Here is a 23,698-nt window from a genome sequence, read left to right as displayed (position 1 = left end):
GCATCACTTTGAGAATGTAAGATATTTTTTTGTGAAATCAAAATCTAAATGAACATAACATATCAAAACTGCCTGAATATATTCACAGATCAGTAATATTTCTATCACCATTTTGGCAAAAGGCCAGTCAATTTAATTAAACATATATAATAGTACACCTACTGTGTGCCATGTGCTCTATTACGGTGTTGTTTACAACTATGACTAAAAGCTGTGAAACCAATTTAGACCAGTATTAAAAGAAACGAAATTGAACGGGGAAAAAGACATCAGAAAGCATCAAATGTAAATAAGAATACGTAACACATTATGAATGCTTTGTCTCAGTTATAGATATGCCTGCGTACACGGGTGTATGAGGTGACAATGGTAATATGTGTCTCGGTGTGGATCAGGACTGCAAGTTTGAAAACACTCTGCGTTAGGATCTCTGGGTCCTACAAGCCTTATAAGGTAGAGCTGCCATCCTCAAGAACCTTCTAACTGTTAGATGTATGGCAAATACCTAACTGAGTAGAAACAAAATCCCAGGAACAATCAAAGAAGGGAGGCGGCATCTCTGCTTTAGGTGTCAGGGAAAGTGGTTGATAAGAAGCTTAGAAGATGGGCTGAGCCCTGGAGGGTAGAGGAGGAGAGAGGGGCTCTGGGTAGTGACACATGAGCTAACTTCAGGGAACCCTGAGTGACCTCTGCCACAGCCCACGGTCCTTGGCTAGGAAGGCAGTTCAAACCACACTGAGACATCCAGACCAGGGAGGCGTACTTCATTTGATAACGGCAGGAGAGCAGGAGGTGAGATGCGGAGGAAGTTTAAGGTAGCAAAGACTTACAGGATGGAAGAGTGGGCACTTCAGTCAGTGCCCGAGGGTGGCTGGAAGATGTGACTGGCCTAGATGAATGGTTGTCAACGGCCTGAGGTGTGTGTGTGTGTGTGTGTGTGTGTTGGGATTGGCAGTACAGATAGATACCAGAATGGTGAGGCATAAAATAGGTTTGAAAAAGCGTGGTTATTATACTTCCTGCGTTCACAACCCAATTTCAGAAAGTGTCACTGTGAAATCCCTTTTGGGGATGGGAGTGTGCACCGAATTTTAAAAGAACCCTAACCTGGGCAGGTCCTGTCTAGTTCTAGCCTCTGTTGGATGACTTTATCTTAGGAATGAGTGCGCCGAGGCTGAAAGAGGCGACCTGGCTCACCAGGGCGGAGGTGGATCCAGACCCCAAGCCTTCCAAACCCCGATGGTGTTCATGCCATCGCCATGTATCACGGGTGGGTTTCCACGTCACAAGTGTAACTGAGGGGGAAGGCGGGGAGACTGGCTGGAAAAGTTTGCCAGTTGGAGTCAGATCTTCACCCCTGTTGTCTGCTTTCTGTCAGACTGCTCTTCTGATAGGCATTGCAGGAAACGGGAATCTCTGTACAATAGGCAGGCCTTTCCCCATGGCCCCTGATCGGGGCAAATATCACTTTGGCCACACCACACACCAAATCCTGTCCACACACAACTAATGGAATTAAAAAGATAAAATACCAAAGCAATGTAGAGCAGCCACAGTCTAAGGCCTCCTATCTATCAACCTGTGGTCAGAGATACATTTACGGGCTTTTAAAATTAGGGCCTGTTTCTAATTTCCTATTGGTTTATCAATGTCTTGACCTTTTCCTCATTCATTATTTAATTAATTTATCTGTTTCCCTGTGTCATTCCCAAGTGCACATTTCCCATAAACTTCCAGGACAGTTTATGAAAATGAAAGAGCATTTTTCCTCCGTAATGTTCTCATCGTTATAACTTCTGAGAACAATTTCTTGAGAGATGTTTGGGGAGTTGTATTCCAGAACATATTATCTTCATGGTCTTCTCCCGGTAGGATGGAGAAATGAGCTTGCCTTGAGAGTTGCTCCGAATTTTTCGGTTTCAGTATAAAAGATAAATATCACACTTACAGAAGCTGCGGGAGGAGCCTCAAGCAGGCCCACAGTGTAGTCCTGCCAGGGGATGGCCCGTCTGGGAGTGATCGCGGGAAAAAGAGCAATTCTCCCAGGACACACTGAGCCATGGGAGTCGGTGCTTGCCAGTGACTATGTCGGGTGGGTCTCCTGAGCACTTGGGGGTGAAGGGAGTTATAAATCTTTCCTGAGAAAGGGAAAGAGAGCTTCTCAGAATTGAGTGGGCACATCGCCCTTGTCAGGGTATCCGGACCAGGACAGCTTGTCCCGCTCCCTGGGAATCTGGCTGACTCCTGCCCTGTGTTGTGCCTGTTTCAGAAGCTGTTCTCTTCACCCACAAGCTCAGAGTCAGTTACACCGTTCAGTTACACCAGAGTCCCTTATGGCAGCCAAGTGACAGCTGGCCACAGTGCAGAGTGATATATGCTTCTCAACGGAGGAAGGAATCTGGGTGCTGGGAGCAACGAGGAAGGAAAGGGAGAGGCAGGGACCGGACAAGCACAGCTGGAGTTGGGATTTTGCCAGAAGGAGAAAGGGTACGCCTGTGGCTATGTGAAGAGGGACAGAAGAATTTAAACCACAAAGAATAGAAGACAGGTAAATGCACAGACATATTCAGAAAATGGCAGAGAAAACTGGGATTCATGAGGGATGAGGTTGGGGTGGGGTTCGGAGAACCTCATTTGCTACAAAGGAAATGTAAGTTCATCCTGCAGAAATCCCTGAGACACATTAGCAGTCATACTGCTGGATTCTCTTCTTGGGTGGTCTGGCTTTAGAGAGAAGACTGCTAACAGCAGTAGGGGGATTGAATGTCAGTGTCCAAAGGCCTGGAGCCCAACCTCTAGCCGTTGTAAGATTCAAGGTCCCAGGAGATAAGGCCAACGACTGGGACCTTAAAACCACGAGTCACCGGGATTATTGCCATGGGGTCCATTCTCTGATGTAAAATTACTGAGTCAAAGAGAAGGTATAGTAACCCATACGGCTCAGGAGTAATGATTTCCATTGCCACCACCACACACACGTTTCCCCATAGGTTGGCCTGTCTTAGTTTGGCTATGCCTCTCCTCTTATTGCTTTAGACAATGCAACTGCTCCTCCATAAATTCTCTGTATGTACACTTATTTAATTACTAGACATATTAAAGATTTCCCCCTCCCACCCCAGAATTTGATATGGTATTTATTTCTTCAGGTAGAATCATCTCTATGCATGTGTGATTTGGGGCAAGGTATTTAACTTAAGAAGTTATTCATTTTACTCAAGTTCTTGTTTTCACTAAAAAAAAATATATTATATTTTAGATATGAAATAAGTGTGTTAAATTTTGTCACCCTAAGTTTGTTGGATATTAAATTTCTATACAATTTGGGTTTATTTCTGGATTCCCTATTTTCGCTCATTTTTCTGCTTTCATGTTTTTGAATCGGTAAAGTACCCTTTTAAAGTTACCACTTCACACACGTTCTGAATCTGGTAGGGAGGGTTTTTCTTCATTATTCCTTTGTAAACTGATTTCTTTGATCCTCTGCCCATTTGTTTATTTATTTGGAACTACTGTGTGCAAATATATAAAGTTAATATTCTGGCATCTTAACTGGACTCTTGTTAAACTCATAAATTATCTTGCGATATCGTCATTTCCATCACAGTGTTTATTTTTCCCTGTCAGGAACATATATATCTACATTTATTTGAATCTTCCTTACTTTCCCATTATATTTTTATTTTCTCCACCAAAAGACTGGGAGACAGAAGACTTCGGTTTTTAATCAGATTCTTGGGAAACTGACTTCCCCCATCATATTCTTGGGAAAGTGACCACATGCCTATTTCTAAGAAAAATGTGAAGGTGGCTTTGTCTACTGAGCATATGTCTCAGATCCAGGCTATTTAATGGAGCCAATATAAATCATTTCTTTAGCTGTAAATTGTGGATATTAATATTTATCTAGTCACCAGATTGCTGTAAGGGTTATGAAATAAAGTATTCAAAATTATTTGAAAATGTTACCACATCAATAAGGTTATGATATAATGAAATGTAATTATAAAAACTTCTCTTTTTTTTTTACTTCCCAGACAGGACCACAATAGGAATTCTAAATACTTCTGTCAGGGGGATGAGTAGATAGCAGGGGGGCAGGAAAGAAAGAAAATTAAAGAAAAACAAATTGGTTTGGGGAATGGTATGGTTTAAAAAGTGAATAAGTTTATTCAATTTTACTGGCACATTTATTTCATCTTACAATTCAACATTGACCAACATATTAATAGCTTTCCTTCTGCTGGGCTCCCCTTGTAGCAAAATTTTGTATCTTTGTAAGTTATTTGGGTTCCTAGGACCTTCCTATTACGTCCCTCTCAGTGCGGTTGCTCTGCTGAAACTGAGACTGTAGCTGGGAGCTGAGTGAAAAGGGAGATGGGAGGGAGCAAAACGTTATATAATTACCCACCATTTGACTCCAGAGCTAAGGATCAGGACTATGCCAAGTTCACAGTAATAACCACTGTCATGCCAGATACTAACCAGAAGCCTTCCACATACTGTTCTTAACCTCACATTAAAGGTGAACCAGAAGGACTTCTGTCTGCCAGAACTGAGTCCAGGCTTTTACTTTCCGCAACCTTTCCGCCCCAGCCTTCATGCCTGAGGCTGAAGCTCCTCCCATCGTGTCCCCAGGAGGAAAGAAGAACCCTGATGTAAGGTTTTGGCTCTTCACAGAAAAAAATATTTTGTTTAGAATGATCATTTGTGGGAAATTATTAAGTATACAAACACATTCCATTGATTTGATATCTTAAGCATTTGCTTTTTTTTTTTTTTTTTAACCATCTCAAGGGCTAACAATGTGACCTTGTCGTGAGAACTGGCCCAAAGGAAAATATTTGCATTGAGGAGCTTCTTGGCTTTGGCTCATTTGGAGCGTGGAGTCGGAGGGATGCTCCTTGGAGCAGAATGACCTTTCCATTTTCTGGATTTAAAGTAATGGCGAGAATGAACTTTTAAGGTTTAGTGTCCTTAAGTCTTCTTCGGATCCAAGATGCGTTAAAGACTCAGTCCATATGCAAACTGTGAGGGAAGAACATGAGTCTCACAGTAAAATCTGCATGCTAGTACTTCAGAAAGCACTTTCCCCCAAATTATCTAATTGTGCAGAAATCCTCACCAACTCACTGAGGTGGACAGGGCAGGTGGTTTTATTATTCTCTCTCTTTCTACCTCCTCCTCTGCATTGCACAGATGGATCGACTGAGGTTGACCTTGAGGGATACAGGACCCACTTCCAAACCTGGTCTTCTGACTTCAATTCCTGTAAATCAAAGTTTCTCAACCTTGGCACCACTGACGTGTTAGGTCTGATCATTCTTTGTTGTGGGGGCCCTTCTTGTGCGTTGTAGGATGTGTAGCAACATCCCTGGCCTCTACCCACTAGATGCCAGTAACATCCTCTCCCCAGCAGTGGTAACAACGAAAACATCTCTGGATGTTGTCGAATGTCCCCTGGGGTGGAGGGCAAAACCACTCCTGATTGACACCACAAACTGTCCAAAATGCCACGCCACCAGGAAGTGATAATTGATTCCGTTCCCACAGAGACCCGCTGGACTTCACATCTGCTCTGCCTAATGGGACTGGGTTGCTAGAAGTATCTTCAGACACCAGCGGGGTTGTCTCCAGCAAGAAGACTGCGGACCACGTATTATTATGTATTAAGAGCTCTTTACTCAACCAGGATAGACTCCTGCAGACTAAGGTAGACTTCTCCGATGAGCTTGTTTTTCTCTCTAATGAGCCACAGATCATGATGCATATTAAAGAGCTATTGTTGTCAATAGTGCAACTGATCAAATAGTTATACTCTCCCAATTTGGGGCTCAAAGCAGGACTGAATTTTCTGGCCCCCCTAATGGTTGGGCAGTGCCTTGCAACAAGTTCTGACCAATGAGCTGAGTGGAGCCCTATGTTACTTTGAGGCCAGAGCACTGAATCCATCACAGGAGAACCTCCGAGCTTTCTCTTCCACCTGGCAGGGTAGCTGGCAATGTCTGAGGAGGGGCCTCTCTGAAGGCCTGGGTCCCTGAGTGACTGTAACAGGAGAATACTACTGCCCACCTGCGATAAACATTTAGCATGAATAGGAAATAAATCTTGTGTGTTTTAAGTCACTGAGACTTTAACGTTATATGTTAGCTTAGCATAATTCAACTTATTCTGACAGATGTAAGACCTGACAGCTGATAAAAAGATTGAAAAATAGATTTATGTTAAATCAAAGTCACCTGTATTAAAGCAGGAAATGTAATATAAGACCAATTAGAACTTCCTTGAGTCTTAGGGTTCTTTATTTTCATTCATTAACCGTCTAGTATTTGAAAATTGTTTCAATGTAAGGGTTTCTTCATACCTGATATGGTATGCAAATTATATTATTCTATTAACCAAATCTCCTTTTTTCATTCATTTTAAAAATATTTATTGAACAATAAATATATGCCAAGTATTATTTGGAATAACTTTCCACTTCATACTATTATTAACACCTTTCTTTTGATGATTCCAGGCAGAAAAGAGAAAGAGAGAGGGGGAGAGAGAGAGAGAGAGAGAGAGAGAGAGAGAACGCTCACTTGAACATCTAAAAAGGAAGATGTTTAGTAAATGAATTGAAGTTTTGTGGGTTTATTTTTTAACTTTTGATTGGAAATGATTTCACATTCCAGGCCAGGAATTTCCCACCTTTATCACTTCCTTTCTTACTTGTAAAACAATGGAACTGGAGGCAGACCGACGAGGTTTGAATTGTGCCTTCGTAACTGGGTGCATGGGCGACTTTAGACAAGTGACTTAACCTCCCTAAGCCTTCTTTTCTTCAGCTGTAAAATGGTGATCGCAATAGTGCCTACTTCACAGGACTGTTGCAAAGAGTAAATAACACAATGCATAAAGGGCAGTACAGTACTTACCATATGTTAAGTGTTCAAGAAATGTCAGTTCTAATGTTTTAAAAGAACATTCTAGTAAGAGTTGAATGAAGCACGGAGTGGGACTACAACATGGGAGCTTTCTTCACCATTTCATCCTAAATGTCTAGTTCAGTGCTTGGCACAAAGTCGATATTTAAAACAGCATTTATTGAACACATACAGGAATGAGTTGGGATGAGGAAACCAACTCCAGTTTCTCTCCTAACCTTACCATCCCCTGCTGCCAGTCCCACACACGGCCCAGCTGTGAGAACTTGGAGCCGTCACTGTCCTAGATCTCTCTCCTCTTTTGTCAAAAGAAACAATGACACCAAAGAGCTATAAACTCAAATCAATATTTTGAATCGATCTCATTTTTCAGAAAAAGGATTATAAAGACCTTACGACATAATTTAAAAATTCTTAAGGCATACTTGAAAATAATCAACTGTATGGAGACTCTACAAAGTTGCTCTATTATAATTTTACCATTTTCCAAAAAAAAAAATTAATGGAGATTGTTTGTTTCATCACAAAGGGCAGAACAACTCACTGGCACTGATGGCACCACTCAGACATGCGCTAGCTCTCCCTAAGAGCTCTGCGGAGAGTGAAGAGGAAGGAAGTTGGATAAAGAGTCATTAATGTACGAACTCGCAACTTGAAGACTACATTCTTGAGATCTAATGGTGATTATGGTCAACAATACTGTATTAAATATTGAAAAATTTCTAAAAGACTAGATCTTTAATGTTCTCACCACAAAACAGAACTGACATGATAGAGGTCTGAGCTAAAGCTATGGTGGTAATCATTCATATTGCGATATATCAAATTAAACACTGTGTACATATTAAACATATATGATGTTATACGTAAATCATATCTCAAGAAAAAAGTAATTAATGCTCTTACAGTCATATATATTCTTGGTTTTTCAATACATGTGTGCTTGTATGTGAAAGAGAAAAGTCTGACTCACAGGCTATGCAATTAATGTGACCACCTTCGGAGTCTCCGTTTCTCTACCTAACAGAGGGGCAATAACACCTCCTCCAATGGGGCTGTCATGAGCATTACACAAAACTAAACTGGCAAAGGCCAAGTAAGAAACTGTCAATAAATAGAACAATTAATAGCATAATAATCATGATTGCAACTTTTTACAAGAAAACCACTTCCTTACCAATGTTGACAACATTGAAAGTCATTCTTCTGGCTGACGTTAAACAGTATGGAAACTGGTTGTATGATATGCCTTTTAGACAAGCTGATGAGGCACCAGGCAAGGAAGTGCATGCCTGCCAGGCAGCCCTTTCTGTGGGGTGCTGGATGGTGACTTGAGGAAAAGGAATGTTGACACTTGCGGAAAATTTAGGGTCAGAAAACAAGAACATGGAAGGGTAGCAGAAAGTAGTGGTGAAAGTACTACCTAGTTGTGTGATCCTACTTAATTTCTTTAAGCCTCAGTTTCCCCACCTGAGAAAAAAAAATGGAGAACGATGCTTAGAATGAGGCTTAGAACAATGCCGGGAATACAGGGCTCATTAAATAAACCAGAATGGTGACAAGAATGGCTGACGTTACACAGGGTGGCCTGTTAGGACACGTCTGGAGTGAAGCCGGGCGAGGTGGCCTTCTAGGAGCACAACCTGGAAAGCCATCAGGCTCATTCATCCACACAAGTCAGGCTCCTCCTATGGGGCAAGGTGAAGTGCTGTAGCCACAAAGCGAGTCCATTTATATTTGAAATGCCAGAGATGGACCAGAGGCTAAGGCCGAAAGGAGCCCCGTGAGACTAGGAAGAACAGAAGCAAGCACATAGACAGTATGATGCCCCTGTCTGTGGGCTGCCCCAGCCTTCTTTAATTAGTTCACAGCATCCTCGGAACCTATTAGTTACATGTGTGTCTCCCCAAGGCTGAGGTCTCTGAGGGTGGAGACTCTGTCCTGCTCACCATGGATCCCCCTTCCACGGTGCTCAGTGAAAACATGTTGGAATGAAGCTGAGGTGAGGAATAAGATCAGCCTGTAACTGCTAAGCACTCAGTACTTGGGCCCTTCACTGCTCCCCACCTCACTTTCAATCCTTCGTGCTGCTCTAAATAACTCAATGCTAATGTACAAGGGGAGACAGTGAGGCCAAGAACACAGCCCTTTGAGTAAAATCCTAGTCTTGTTTGTGGTAGGGGCCTACAAACTCTCCATAGAACTGGCCCAGGAGACTTCAGCAAAGGGACATCCTCCAGCTACCTAACTCATCAACTGACACAAGGAAAACTGAACTCAGCCGTGCTGCAAATGGGCTGATTGTTTTTTCCTTCTTTCTTTACAGCCACGCATCAACCAAATTATTTTCTGTGTTCTCCTTGAGCGTCTCTCTCACACAGTGGGCTCACTAATCTATCAGCCACTACCTCACAGAGTCACACGTGGATGACTACTGGTGAGTCTTACTGCGATTCTGCCTGAATGGCACTGCAAGACAGACTTTCCTAAGACACAAGTTCCATCATACTTCTTCCCTGTTCAAGATCTAGGCTCCTTATTTTTCACCTTTACCTAATCTACTTGGGTTATTAAGATCCTCCCTACATAGGCCCTACCCTACCTATGTAAGGTACACATTACTTATATATAAATTTTCTGATGTCTTATATAAATCTTTACTGTTGAAAGTATTATATGCCCCCTATCTCCCCCCCCAACCCCATTGATCTCTTTCAGCCTGCCTCCTACCCCAGGCCTTCATCACCCTATTGTCTGTGTCCACGGATTATGCATATATGCATACAAGTTCCTTGGTTGATCTTTCCTACTCAGCTACCCCCACCTTCCCTCTGAGATTCTGCAGTCTGTTCTATGCTTCTATGTCTCTGGATCTATTTTGTCCATCAGTTTATTTTGTTCATTAGATTCCATATGAGTGTGATGATGTGATACTTGTCTTTCTCTGACTGGCTTATTTCGCTTAGCATAATACTTACTTATTTAGGTCTGTGTGCTGAATCTCCTATTCTACTTAGATTAGTGACCTCATAGCACTAATCACTAAAATTATTCTCTCATACAGTATGTAAAATGCTTGCTCCTATATACTTTGCCTAGGTTGTTTCCACTTTTGAAATATCCTAATCCTTTGGCTATTCAATTAACAACTCATTCTAAACCACATATGTCAGTACTAACATATCTATAATAATAAAAGCATAATATGCTAATTAGACCAGATGTCCTTCCGGATAACCTTCCAGACAAAGCTGGGGCTGCAAGGGAAGCCCAGGACCCAGTGCCAGGGGGAAGCCAGTGCTTGCAGCTGGGGGAAGGAAGGCCTACTCTTGCATAAATTTTGTGCATCAGACCTCTAGTAATTATATAATTTTGCATTTAACTCTCTGTTTCTTGTGCTATGCACAAAGTGTTCCTTCTTCAACAAAAATAATTGCTTGAGGGCAGGAAGTTTACATTATTTTTATGCATTTACCCAACAAATATTCATTGAGTTCCAGAGCTGTGCCAGATACTGCACTTGGTTTGGAGTATAGCAAAGAACAAGATAGACATAATCCTGGACCTTGAAGCACCTACATAGTGTGTGTGTGTGTGTGTGTGTGGGGGGGGTTGGGGGGGTGAGATAAACATTTACACATAATTGTAAAATTAGAAACTGAGGTAAGCACCATGAAGTAGAAGTATAGGTTCCATGAGACCATGATAAAGCTTCATATTAAAAGAAAATTCCCCTGAGCTAAGAGCAAAAGGATAAAATAGAAACAAACAGGCAAATGCCCAAAGGTCTAAGGAAGCCAGGGGCCTTAGAGGAACAGAAGAAAGACTGGTCTCCACAAGCCCAGAGGGCATAAGATGAGCCATATCAGATGAGGCTAGGGAGGTACAGGCTGGGTGTAGTTCTTAGCATTGAACCAGAATCGAGAAGTAATACTAAGTGAGAGTAAACCTTAAGTGGTCTTTAAGAGTTATAATGCTCCATGGTAAAGGTCATTTCTGAACTTTAGTTATCTGTGTATTTGGAGTTAAAAAATGCTGAACATCCAAAGCTTAAAAAACACAAATACTTAAGTGCTTAGGATTTTTTGCTAATTTTCTCAAGTTCAATAAATACGTATGGACCAATGACAACAATAATATGGGCTGTGGCCTACTCTACATTACACGTTTGATGCCAAAATGCTTTACATAGGCCACCTAACAGATGGTAATGCATTTCAGCCATCACCACGTGAGTAGGATTCAAGCCAATGATCCCAGAGGTGAGAGGTTGTATATCCAATTACAAATTTCCACTTTCCTTAAGTGTGAAGATGCCTAAAGCAATATATTGTACTTACATCTAGCTGCATTGTATAAACTATATCTGATAAAAGAGATGACTTCACGTTCTCGACTTAAGTCAAAGAATGCTTACTTAAGTATTTTTTTTAATTGAATCCCACTTTAATGCCATTGTATAATCTTTTGGTTAACAGTGCTCATCTTGATTATTCTAACAAAGGGAAACATGGAAGTTAATATGTAATCTGTAGCGCTTATGCCATCTATAAAAATACACACGAGAAAATTCAAAATAGATACCTGGAACATCTGTGAAGGTTTCTCCAAGGACGGATACGTGGAAATTGAGTCCTAAGTCCTTAAGGTGCATTAATACCTTAAAAAAACTCTCGGGATCTTTATCGTGCTCCCTGGAAATAAACACAAAATATAACTTGTGATACCGTAGGGTCTGCGTTAGGAAAAGCATTTTCACTTCTCACAGTATCAGTTCCTTTCATGGTCCATTGTTAGGAGAGCCTCTGGTGTCCAAGCAGAGATTTCCCCCATCACCTTATAGTGTCGCATCAACACTGAATTTTTTCATAAATATTATTTGCCATGTATTAACACCCAGTCCTATTGAATCTTAAGGGTCTGCATCCTTTTATTAAAGGAAAAGTTTATCAAGTTTTTCACATTTTTTTTTGGTTAGATTATAGAAAGGCTAGTGTAGTTTCCTTTCCCCTGAAGTGGTTAATTTCTCACTTAACACAGGTTTTAACGGAAGAAAAGACCAGTCTTCAAAGGATGGCTCTGCTGATCATGAGGATGTACCGAAGATGCTTGCCATTTACATGAGTGTGAATAGCGTCCCCTCACAGTCACTGAGCCCTTGGTGCCCACAAGGAACACACAATATAGGACGTGAGACTACAGACTCTCTCACCAATCTCTATTTCAAATAACTGAATGGAGAATTATAAATACATCAAAGGGGTTGGCCTGAGTCTAAGTCCACTGATATTAACTTAGGAGTGGAGGTGAGCTGACATATAATTCTTTCATTTCATACAGGCTTTAAAAAACATGGATTATTTTTGTTTGTTTAGCTTGTCAGTCTTCTTTGTACTGACAGAATGAGAGGCTAAAGGACACTAAAATTAAAAAAAATTCACCAATTCAAGAAATCATATTAAAGTGGAGTGAGTTATTTTTTACATTCTAAGGTGTGAATATTCTAGTATTTGTTGCATTTAATTACACTGTTTTAAATTATCTTATTTCACACAGATGTGGACCAGATGTCTTCAAAATATTTGTTCTTTTATTTATAATTCAGAATTTTAATTTATTTTCCATATCACAGAGAAGTAGTTATATATCAGCAATTGAATTTCTCATTTACCAACTAATTATGTAAAAATAAATCTGTAAATTGATAAAACTGAGATATAAAATATGAAAATTACATCATTTAAGAAATCTCATGAAAAATGACATCTGCAAACCTAAATATGTTAATTCACAATTCAGTCAATATTTTCAGTATCAAGAATTAAAACAAATGCATCTTCTGAATAACATTTAAAAATGGCATTTCTAATCTCATGCAATTGTAAATTCTTACAGGATTAGAATTCAGTAACAAGTTATTTTAAGCTCTATATTGCTCAGTTTGACTTACTGCATATAATAAAGAATGCAGTGGCAAAGTGCTCTTGTCTTTTTAAGATGATGCGGGTTACATACATGTACCACGGGGAAGTTTTGGGATAGTTCTCATATACACACACTACTGCTGTAGGCAACAAAAAGACCCCAAACAGTTTGAGAGCAAAGAGTACACCACTTGCTGCCTCCACCCATATCAATCAAATAGCTGCCACTTAATCTGTAATGTGTTCTTTTAGTTTGATTCTTTTGGAAATACTTAGATGAAAAGAATGGAAACAATACAACATAATATATCTTAAAGAGGGAGTAACACTATAGGGACAGTTAGCCATTCAATTTCTCTAAATTTTTTATTTTGAGTTCCAAAAATTTTGGCTATGGATCCCCGAGAGAGTATCTATTCTAAATATTTCCTGCTGGTGTTTTGTTTGTTTGTTTTATATTAAAGTAAATGTAGATGTGGTTTGGGGTTGGGAGAAGCTGTAGTTCTTAAAAGATTCCAATGTGCTTTCAAAGCGGCAGGCTTTATAAATCTATATTTTGAGTGTTTTTATAAGAGATAAATGCATTATAGTCCTACTGTATTTTTAAGATAGTTTTTATTGGTGGACAAAAGCTTTCAGATTCAATAGTCACTTTGCATAAGAACACAAAAGAGATTTGTATGAATCTCCTCCTTTTTTGATTACACTATAAGGACGAATGTAAGGTGAGATTTTTTTCTTACCCAAAATTATCCCTGAGAAAAAGAAGCATGTTATACTAAAGTTCTTATAAAGTTTCTCATAATACCAGGCACTCTCTCAATTATTTTGAACCCAGTTCTGTTTAGGGATGCTGCATTAACCGGAAACAGGGTCCACTGATGAGCATTCTGGATGAGCAGTGAATCCCTGGTGGTGAAAAAGGAAGCAAAGGAATTTGATACTGCACTGGGTTAGGGATTATTTGTGGGGACATAACCTAACAATTAAAAGAGTTGGAGGCTGTCAAAAACAAGTAATTGGTGGAGGCGGGCGAAAGGGGGAGGAGAGGTGATACCGATAATGTCAACATTCAAATTGCTTAATAATAGTGGTTAAGAAGACCATGAGTAGTAAGCGGGTGTTTATAGTTCGGGAGATTTCCAGTGCTGGCATCATACAGTTTCACAAGTCTTGCACCTCACACCACTCAGACTGAATTCCAGATGACAGGGGATGGGGACATGCCCGCTGCCTGAAAAGGTGGCACTTTTCTGAGGTCAAGAAGCCTTTGGAGGTGGTATTGGACTAAAACGGCTTGATGGACTATAAAGGGTAGTAAAAGAGCAATACTTCTAAAAATATGCTACATGCTTTGTGCTTTGAAGTATTATTTATGTATAAATTAGTAGATTACTTAACACAAGTAGACACACGGCTATTTCTTCTATGTCCCATAGTCAATTTAGCTGAAAGTTTTTCTGAATTTTTCTCTTTAGAAAGTGGGAAATTGCCTAATATTTAGAAAATTATTAAAGATGCACACAGATATTTAGCCACAGCCATACACCCAGGCATGGACATGGCAGTGGCAGAGCTCAGAATTTTTTTGTCCAGAAAGGCACTCATTCCAGATACCAAATGGGCCATCCATAGATCTTATGCCAGCACCCGTGACACTAATGGACCCATTCAGCAGAATATGTGTCTGTCTTGATGTCCTTTCTAAGAAGTCTAATGTGAAACTCTCATGATTTTAGTATAAAGCATTAAACATAAGATGAGTGACCCTGTCTGTCAATAGCTATCAAGATTAAACACACATTCACAATATATTCAATTCCCTGGAGACGTACAGGCTCCCTAAACACTCTTCCGCTTTCATCCATTGCTGGTAGGAATGTAAATTGAAATGATATTTTAGAGGGCAATTCGGTAATGTACATAATTAAGTCTTAAAATATATATAATTTTTGCCCCAGTAATTCCAATTTAGAAAAATTACCCTATGAAACAATTAAAGAGGTACACAGAAATTCAGCCAGAGTACTTTCGTAACAGCATTGTTTATCATGGTGGCTATCTCTAAACAACCCAATGAGATGATAAGGCTGTTAAGTAAAAGGGCAGTGACATAGTATTTGTTATATGTTCTGTTTTATACGATGAATGTATGTGCCTAGAAAAAAGTTTGGAATGAACTGTACTAAAATATTAACAAGGTTTATCTCTAAGCACTGCATTATACATGTTTCTTTTTTTCACATGCTTTCTATCATTTTTAACAAACTTTGAAAAATATAAATCATTTTAATATTTTAAGGAACCACCTCTAACATTCTGCCATAAAATGATACTCACAGGATTTGTGCTTAGCTCTGTTAACATTTTCAGTGTTTACAGTAGCATAATTCCTCATTTCCTGTGACCCCTCTACATGACAGCTGCCCATTGAGCAAACCTGATTCATCATAAAATATTCTAGAAGGTGAGTCAGGGTCCAAGCTTCCCCACAATCCCTACATTCTTGAGTCGTAAGAATGAAACAGTCTGGCTGGGACTCATTCTTCCTCAGCCCGACTATGGCAGCGGAGACCAGCATGGAAATATTTCAGGCTACTGGAAGCAGCAGATATAGCAGGAACAGCTTTTATTCCCAAATATTATTCAGAACATTTGAAAAGCATAAACTGTTTCCATGTGTTTTTTCTCCTATATCTGTTCTCTCTCTGTTGCTTTCCCATTTAGTTTTTTAGAGCTAAATTTCTTCCTAGTCCTCACTTAACATTCATTGAGTAAATATTTATTGAGGATTGCTAAGTTCGCCATACTCGTCACTTACACTCAACGGTTCCCCGTTCCTATTTTCCCACACAACTTTACACTTATTGAATGCAATCTCTTTGATCGAGTTCCTTGCCTTGCCTGGGTAGAAACCTGGCTCCGTACAGATGCTGTAGCCTTGCTAGCAGCATGTCACTGCATTGAGAGCTCCATGAGGGAAAGATAAATGATGTCTGTTTTGTTCATTACTAAGCACCCAGTGACTTGCCAAGTAATGGCTGACACTACTTGTGTTCATCAAAACCTGGTTCTTTTCTCATTTTCAGCACACAGATTGCACATTTATCCCCTTGAAGGAGAGGAGGCCACAGGACCAGTTCTGACCAATGGGTTGCAAGCCCATTGATGTGTGTCACTTCTAGTTGGAAACATCTAAGAGCAGTTCTGCATAGCTTTCTCTGCTGCAGGGATCCTTACAGAAGTCTTGTTTTAACCTAAGATGGTTTGCTTCAGAGAATGAGGTGGTCTGGATTGCTACTTAGAGGAGAGGTGCCCCATAAAACTACCTAAACATGCAGCAGGCTTTGAGTTAGTGAGAGAAGTAAACTTTTGTTGTGTTTAAGCAACTGAGATTTTTTTTGGGGGGGTCTTCATTATAGCAAGACAATGTGGCCCATACTGACTAATACATTATCTAGGGCATAAAAGTAGCTGCTTTAAAATATCTGTTGAACAAATAAAGATGTCAGGAAAATGAATTATATTTATAGGTCTCTTACTATGTTCAAGATTCCATGCCAGGCACCTGATCCTAATATTACTTAAGCCTCTCAACCAAGGGTCATCCAAATAAATTATTTGTTTATCCAAGATCACACAGAAGAATTCAAGTCTGCATTTGAAATTATGTCTTATCACTCCAAAGTCATATTCTTTCTTCTATACAGCTTTTGACTTTTTTCTTTCAACATGTAATAATATAAGGAGTTGGTACCTACAGGCCATGGTTTAATTTCCAGACCATCAAGTATGAACATTCCTTAGGTTCTCATTATGGGAGGTTAAAACTCATTAGATAAGAGATGACAATAAGAATATGAAAAAGTAATATGGAATTATGATCTCTCCAATGCCATGGTTTCTAACTTCTTTATCTTTATAATACTCTGCTAACCTGCATCTTAACTCCTCATTATGAAGTTCTGCTTTACTTCCAAAATCAGCGATGTGTTCCTTACTCAAAAACATAAGACTTCTATTTACCCCCCTGGGTTAGTTGTTATGATCATTTATTTCTCCACTATCCTTTCTAGGGCCATAAACTTGTCAGTCTCCGCTCCATGCCTGACATAGCAATAATTTTGGTTTTCCTCCACATGTGCTGCTTCTGCTTCTAAATGGGGCTTCAAGTAGACTTTAGCCAATAGTCTTATTAACCACCAACTTCTCAACTTCCCTTCCCACCTCCATCAGTGCCTCTCTTTCTTGAACTCTACTAGCCCTCCCCACGATGATCATTTACTTACAGCTGACCAAGACTAAGACTATCCACTCTGGCTTCTCATTATTTTTATCTTTGATATTTGTGGTATTTTAATATTTTAGAAATTTAACCAATTTGTGCCACCCTCTCCTCTCACTCCAACACATTCAAGTTGCTAAGATGTTTTATGTTCATTGCTTTAGGGAAGGCATGGGAAAAAGCCCCTCCAAAAGAGGGGCAGTATTCTTATTTGATCACAGAAGCAAAAACCTTTGTAGAAATGGTGAGGATTTCAGATAGGTACAAGTATTTAAGAAAAATGCCAGGAGACTATAGCATACCCCCTCCCACCCTGTGTCACTATTTCATGTCTCGATAAGAAACATGAAGGACCGATGGAGGAGAGGTAAGAACAGAACTCTGAGAATCCCAGAGGCCATGCACTATGCTTCCTGGGTTAGAAGCCTGGGGAAGAACCAGGACTCCAGAGAGTAAACGTCTGATTGTATGTACCGAGGCAGACAGTACTGAGGACATCTGTAAGAGATTCCCGAGACGTGGTAGGCATAAATGTGGAACCACAATTTCTGTGAATGTCATGGAAGAATCCTAGAGCAGCAGGCAGACAGAACAAGGGATCCCTCATCAGCGGCCTATGAGGAATGGGGACCAGGAAAATGGAAGACAGAAAGCCTGAACTTTCTAGCACCATATTGAAATGGTCCATTGCAGAGAAATTAAGTTACAGAAAAATAAAATTTTAATTTATGCATATCAGGGTTTCGTGCCATCTACATATTCACATTCTCAACTTTCCTTTTAATAGCAGAGGGAGGGATGCCTTTCACAATTCAAAGTCTATTAGCGCTCCATATTTTCTACCTTGCTTCTCCTTGAGAGATCGGTGTTCGCATATTCAGTTTCCTTACTAAAGCCTGTTCCTACTCCACAATTTCTTCACTTATAGATTTGGCATTTTAAAGTTAATCCTTTTACCTGACCATATCTATTGACAACAATAGTTCCAATGATGTACTATTTCTAGGTGAGTTTTAACAGCTCACTTCATCTTAGAACAGTAGCTATGTCCCTCTTTTCTTATCTCCTATGTTTTCTCTACTGTGCCCCCATTCTCTCATTTGTCCATTCTCTTGAATGAGAGTACTCTCAACAACACCAATCCCCACCCCTGCACCATTCACTCTCATGTATTTTATGGTTTCTCCAACTTTGGACATCATTGTCTACACTCAACTTTCTTAGAAGGATCCTTGCTTGGTTTCCAAGTAGTGTATTCAAACTGTAACCCCATGACCTCCTCCCCAGTTAAATCTTCCCACTTATTCCATCAGAAGGCCACCCAGAAAAACCATATTCAACAAATTATTTTTCCCCATTAGGTCTCATAATATGATTTCTTCTTAAATCCCCCCATTGCTAAAACTCAGACCACCCCAGGCTGATTCTCTTCAACAATGATTTCTACTCTCCCTGGACAGTGTCCACAGTAATTTCATTCAGCTGTCTGACTTGCCAATGAGTTCGCTTCCTCTGCAACTCTGGCCAGGAAGCTGCAGACATCCATGCCTGAGAGAACTGGTCGGCCATGAAGTGTCTTAATCAAGATGAATTGGGTCTTCCCCACCCTTGAGATGTTACTTCAGCAGCAGCCACCATTCCACATATTTTAAACCATCATAATGTAATTACTTCCTCTCAGATCTGGGAGGTTCTTTGAAAACTCTTTCCTCTCCCCAGTGCATTACTGTCTTTCCATTTCCCTCTGTAATAATCTCCCTGTTGACTGTGGTGATTGGGGCTGTAATTTGCAACCAACTAATCATTTAGATTTTCTTTTGAATTATATTATTTCCCTCCAAGGGATATATAGAAATATATTCAAAACCACTTGCTAGTTATCCCGAGAGCTACCCTTCTAGAAAACTAGGAAACTCTCTGCTGTCCCTGAGAACTGTTGCTTCTTCAGAGAGGAAGACGTGTAATTCTTGCTTCCTGTTTTACGCTCACTGCCAGGAAGCTTATATTCAGGTTTTAAAGTGCTCAACTTCAGCAAGTATCAGATGAAAATAATAGCAGTGAAAAATACAACAACAACAACAAAAACCTAACTGGAAGGGGTCAATAGTAGACAGGATATTTCAGACAGTAGAATCAGTGATCATGAGATTGAATTTATCCAACATGAACAACAGAGAGAAACATAGAAAACAATAAAAAATGGAAAAGAACTGAACCTCAGGGACCGGTGGGACAAGAACAGAAGAACCAACATTTGCATCATCAGAGCCTCAAAATGGACTCTGTATTTTTTTTTACAAATGTATGTGAATGTACAATTATTTCAATAGAAATTTCAAATGTAGAAAAGCACACACTGTAATAAAATACAAATAATTATATATATATATATATATATATATATTTCTACTACTCTTCAGATGATACCACTACTAACAACTGTCTGGTGAATAGAATTCTTGACCTATTTCTATGCATATGCAAACATATATTTGTGTGAGTGCATTTTTACACAAACCTGCCTTACTTTATAAACAGGAGATCAGTATCAGTCATTCCACACATTCCATTTTCAGTAAATATGTAACAGACATGTTTTTCTTTATTGATTAAGGTATTACATATGTGTCTTTATCCCCCCTCCCCATTGCCCTCCCACCCCCCCACTCATGCCCTCACCCCCTGGTGTCTGTGTCCATTGGTTAGGCTTATATGCATGCATACAAGTCCTTTGGTTGATCTCTCCCCCTTAGCCCCACACTCCCCTACCTTCCCTCTGAGGTTTGACGGTCTGATCCATGCTTCTCTGTCTCTGGATCTGCTTTTGTTCATCAGTTTATGTTGTTCATTATATTCCACAAATGAGTGAGATCATGTGATATTTATCTTTCTCTGACTAGCTTATTTCACTTAGCATAATGCTCTCCAGTTCCATCCATACTGTGGCAAATGGCAAGAATTCCTTCTTTTTTACCGCAGCGTAGTATTCTATTGTGTAGATATACCACGGTTTTTTAATCTATTCCTCTGCTGATGGGCACTTAGGCTGTTTCCAAATCTTAGCTATGGTACATTGTGCTGCTATGAACATAGGGGTGCATATATCCTTTCTGATTGATGTTTCTAGTTTCTTGGAATATATCCCTAGAAGGGGGATCATTGAGTCAAATGGGAGTTCCATTTTTAGACATTTATGCATATCAGTGCATAGAGGTATTTCATTTTAAATGGTTACATAATATTTCACAATTTTAAAGTAAATTCTCCTACTAATGGACATTTGTGTCTAATTTTTTGGTGTTTAAAATAATACTAAAATTGACATCTAGTTCTCTTTATAACATTAAAATTTCTCTTTTGTAGAATTATTTTTTTCTATTTATCTTTATTGTTGAAAGTATTACAGCTGTCCCCTTTCCCCCCTCCATTGACCCCCTCCAACCTGCTCCCACTCCCTCCCAGGCCTTGATGGGTTATGCATATATGCATATAAGTTCTTTGGTTAATCTCTTCCCACCTCTCCCCGCTTCCCTCTTAAATTTGTCAGTCTGTTGCATGCTTCAATGTCTCTGGATCTATTTAAAATTTCTCTTTTGTAGAATACTTAGTCCATTCTTATTTTCCTTCCTATCCAGCAAGTGTAGCCACTTCAAATCTCTATCCAAGGCCCTTTCCCCCCTTCCTACAATATGAACCTTCCTTTTGGAACTACCCTGTTTTCAAAATTGTACATACTCACTTCTGCTATAATTTGCACCACAAGGGAAAAGCTCATGCCTCTTCTTACCCTGTATTCCCCAGGTCTAGAACAGGCCTGACACATAGCTTAAAAAGTTACTAAATCGAGTTGACTCCAAACCTACATCATTTCCCATGAATCTAATCTTTTTATTCCCACTTACTGTCGATTATTATCTTTATAACCAGATGAATATATAGAAGGTTAACTTGGTTCTTCCAATGACAACTCATCTATAATACTTAAAACTAAACTGATGCCCTCATCAAATATGACACTAATGGCCAAGTTCCTCCCTGGTGACCACATGTCCTTATTCGCTCAGTATTCCAGGATCTCAAGCCCAACATGGAGGCTCCTTCCAAATTTGTCCTGCCAATCAACATTACCAACCTTGCTATTTCATCCAATAGAAGTAATTTAATATTTGCTTGATAAAGTCCATTTTTATAGTACAACTAGAAGCCCAGTACATGAGATTTATGCACTAGGGTGGGGTCCCTCCGTCCAGCCTGTGCCCTCTCGCAGTCTGGGACCCCTTGGGGGATGTCCGCCTGCCAGGGATCGGGCCTAAACTGGCAGTCAGACATCCCTCTTGCAGTCTGGGGCTCTCTCAGTCTGGTACCCCTTGCTCCTTACTTCCCGCCTGCAGTGGAGGTGGGAGAGGCCCTGCCACCACCAGCCATGAGCCCGGCTTCTGTGGGAGTGCACTGGTCACCAGGGGGCAGCTCCTGCATTGGGTATCTGCCCCCTGGTGGTCAGTGCACATCATAGTGACCGGTCATTAGGCCGTTTGGTCGATTTGCATATTACACTTTTATTATATAGGATGTTATCACTTCATACATTGACAACACCACTGAGCGTCACTCCTCCTCTGTCACTTCAGTTTCCAAAACACTGTTACATTATCCTCTTCAACATGATTTTCCTTATATATCTCTTCTTTGAAAAGTCATTAACCTGAAACCATTAAATAGAAATTAAGCCTCCCTATGCAACGTTCAATATTTCCATCAATCATTCACCCCTACCAGTCCTCCAAATGAGTGTCGATCCATTCATTCTCAGCCTCTCCCTTTCTCTCTGCTGTTTCCAATCCACAGTTCTAGTGCCTACAATCATGGAGCCTGGACCACATCTCCTCTCCACGAGGTCACTGTGTGTCCACTGTCTCCTTCACTGACTCTGAATTTATTGCCCCTGGCAACCATCCTTGAGATGCCCCATCTCACTTTGAGCCACTACTGCACCACATCCCGAAGCTGCTGCTGATGTCATGAGCATGCTTCTTATTTACTTGTGCTGTCCCCCTTACAATTAGTCTGAAAGCTCCACAATTTCAGAGAAACGCTTTGACTCCAGAAGTTGGTGGACACTCAAAATATGACTTTGGAATGAGTGAATGATGGTCCCCTTATGGCCAAACAGTGACAGTTATATATTTAAAACTATGGTAGAATACATCTATGAAATGACATGAAGGATCATGTTTTTTTTTTCTTTTTTAATAGAGAATTAAACATGGTCTGCATGATTAGATGCCTTTCATTGAAATGGATTTCAATTCTTAATAACAGGTTTTCATATTCAGTTGTGGGCATTTTGTCACATCTAGAAATGACAAGGACTTCAATCATATGGGAAAGAATCATAATTCGAAGAAGAAAAAAATTCATCCGAAACTTCCTTTTGATTTAAAAAATGTTAAAAATAGAAATGGACAGAGTGATTCAGGAAAATTCTCTCCAATGGGGGGGGCGGGGGGAGGGAGAGCTGCAATCCTTTCCATTTTACATGGTCTGTCTTGTTTCTAGACCCGACTGAGACTGCCATGTTTGTTGGCTGACAGAGATCTCCCAGAAGAGACAGTCTCCTTAGCCAGCAGCAGCTGCTGAGCACACCAGATTGCCATGGTGATGGCTGGGAAAGGAGGAACGCAATATGGGATGTCTGTTCTAGAAAGACCTGCTCAAAATGATGTGTTCTCGTTGTCACATATGTTGCCTTTTTTTTCACTTTATAAACAGTATTAATTATATGTTTCTTCTCTTCTACTACATTCTTACAAATGGAATAAATCTCTATTATCCTACTTAATCCTTTTCACAATACTATATAAAAAAATTCAGTCCCAACTCTTGTAACTCCAGCCTTTTCTTGTTTATTATTTAAAGTTATTAAGACCTACTCACATTAGCTACCAAAGATAGACTAATTATTCATAGGGAAAAGAGTAAAAGATTCTGAAGACTGCAATAACATCACATGCTATGAATTTATTTTAAGAAAAGGTTCTCCAGAATGAGAAGCCTCTGGAACCAGAGTCTTAATTAAATATGCTTACTGCCAGTTGGTTAGGTATCAGAACAATTTATTTCTGGTAAAGAATGAGTAACAAAAGATAGTCAACTATATTCTATAGTGTAATTGGTGAGAGATTATTTTCATTCACTGGCTTGCTTCAGAAATGTATGTAAACCCCCCAAAAGAAAAGAAGATGCCTATTTTTAAAAAATTAATCCTCACCCCAGGATATTTTTCCATTGATTTCTGGAGAGAGTGGAAAGGTGGGAGACAGACAGAGAGAAACATCGTGATGTGATAGGGACACGTTGATTGTTTGCCTCCCTCATGCGCCCCAACCAGGGCCGGGGTTCAAGCCGCAACCTGACCCGGATCCTCTATCCACTGAGCCAAACCGGCTAGGGCAGACGATGCTTATTGAAAACTAATAATTAATCAATTCATTTATGGCTGTAGTTCTCAAGGCGAGTTTTATCAGAATAAATGAATCAAAAGAGCTTACATGGACAACAGA

The 23,698-nt window shown here is 40.0% G+C and overlaps 1 protein-coding gene across 2 annotated transcripts in view; it reads right to left on the bottom strand.

Moving 5' to 3' along the window:
* The window catches only part of GTDC1 (glycosyltransferase like domain containing 1), a 292,170-nt gene that overhangs the window by 13,815 nt on the left and 254,657 nt on the right, over positions 1 to 23,698 (bottom strand). For both annotated transcript variants that reach the window (XM_023752434.1, XM_023752433.1), the window contains one exon: positions 11,514 to 11,623. In XM_023752434.1, the coding sequence (XP_023608202.1) occupies positions 11,514 to 11,623 (110 nt within the window). The remainder of the gene's footprint in view (positions 1 to 11,513; positions 11,624 to 23,698) is intronic.

The sequence above is a fragment of the Myotis lucifugus genome, unplaced genomic scaffold (assembly GCF_000147115.1).
Source record: "Myotis lucifugus unplaced genomic scaffold, Myoluc2.0 scaffold_32, whole genome shotgun sequence".
Lineage (NCBI taxonomy): Eukaryota > Metazoa > Chordata > Mammalia > Chiroptera > Vespertilionidae > Myotis > Myotis lucifugus.
Note: the sequence above shows the minus strand (reverse complement) of the source record. Positions and strands in the feature narration are given on the sequence as shown.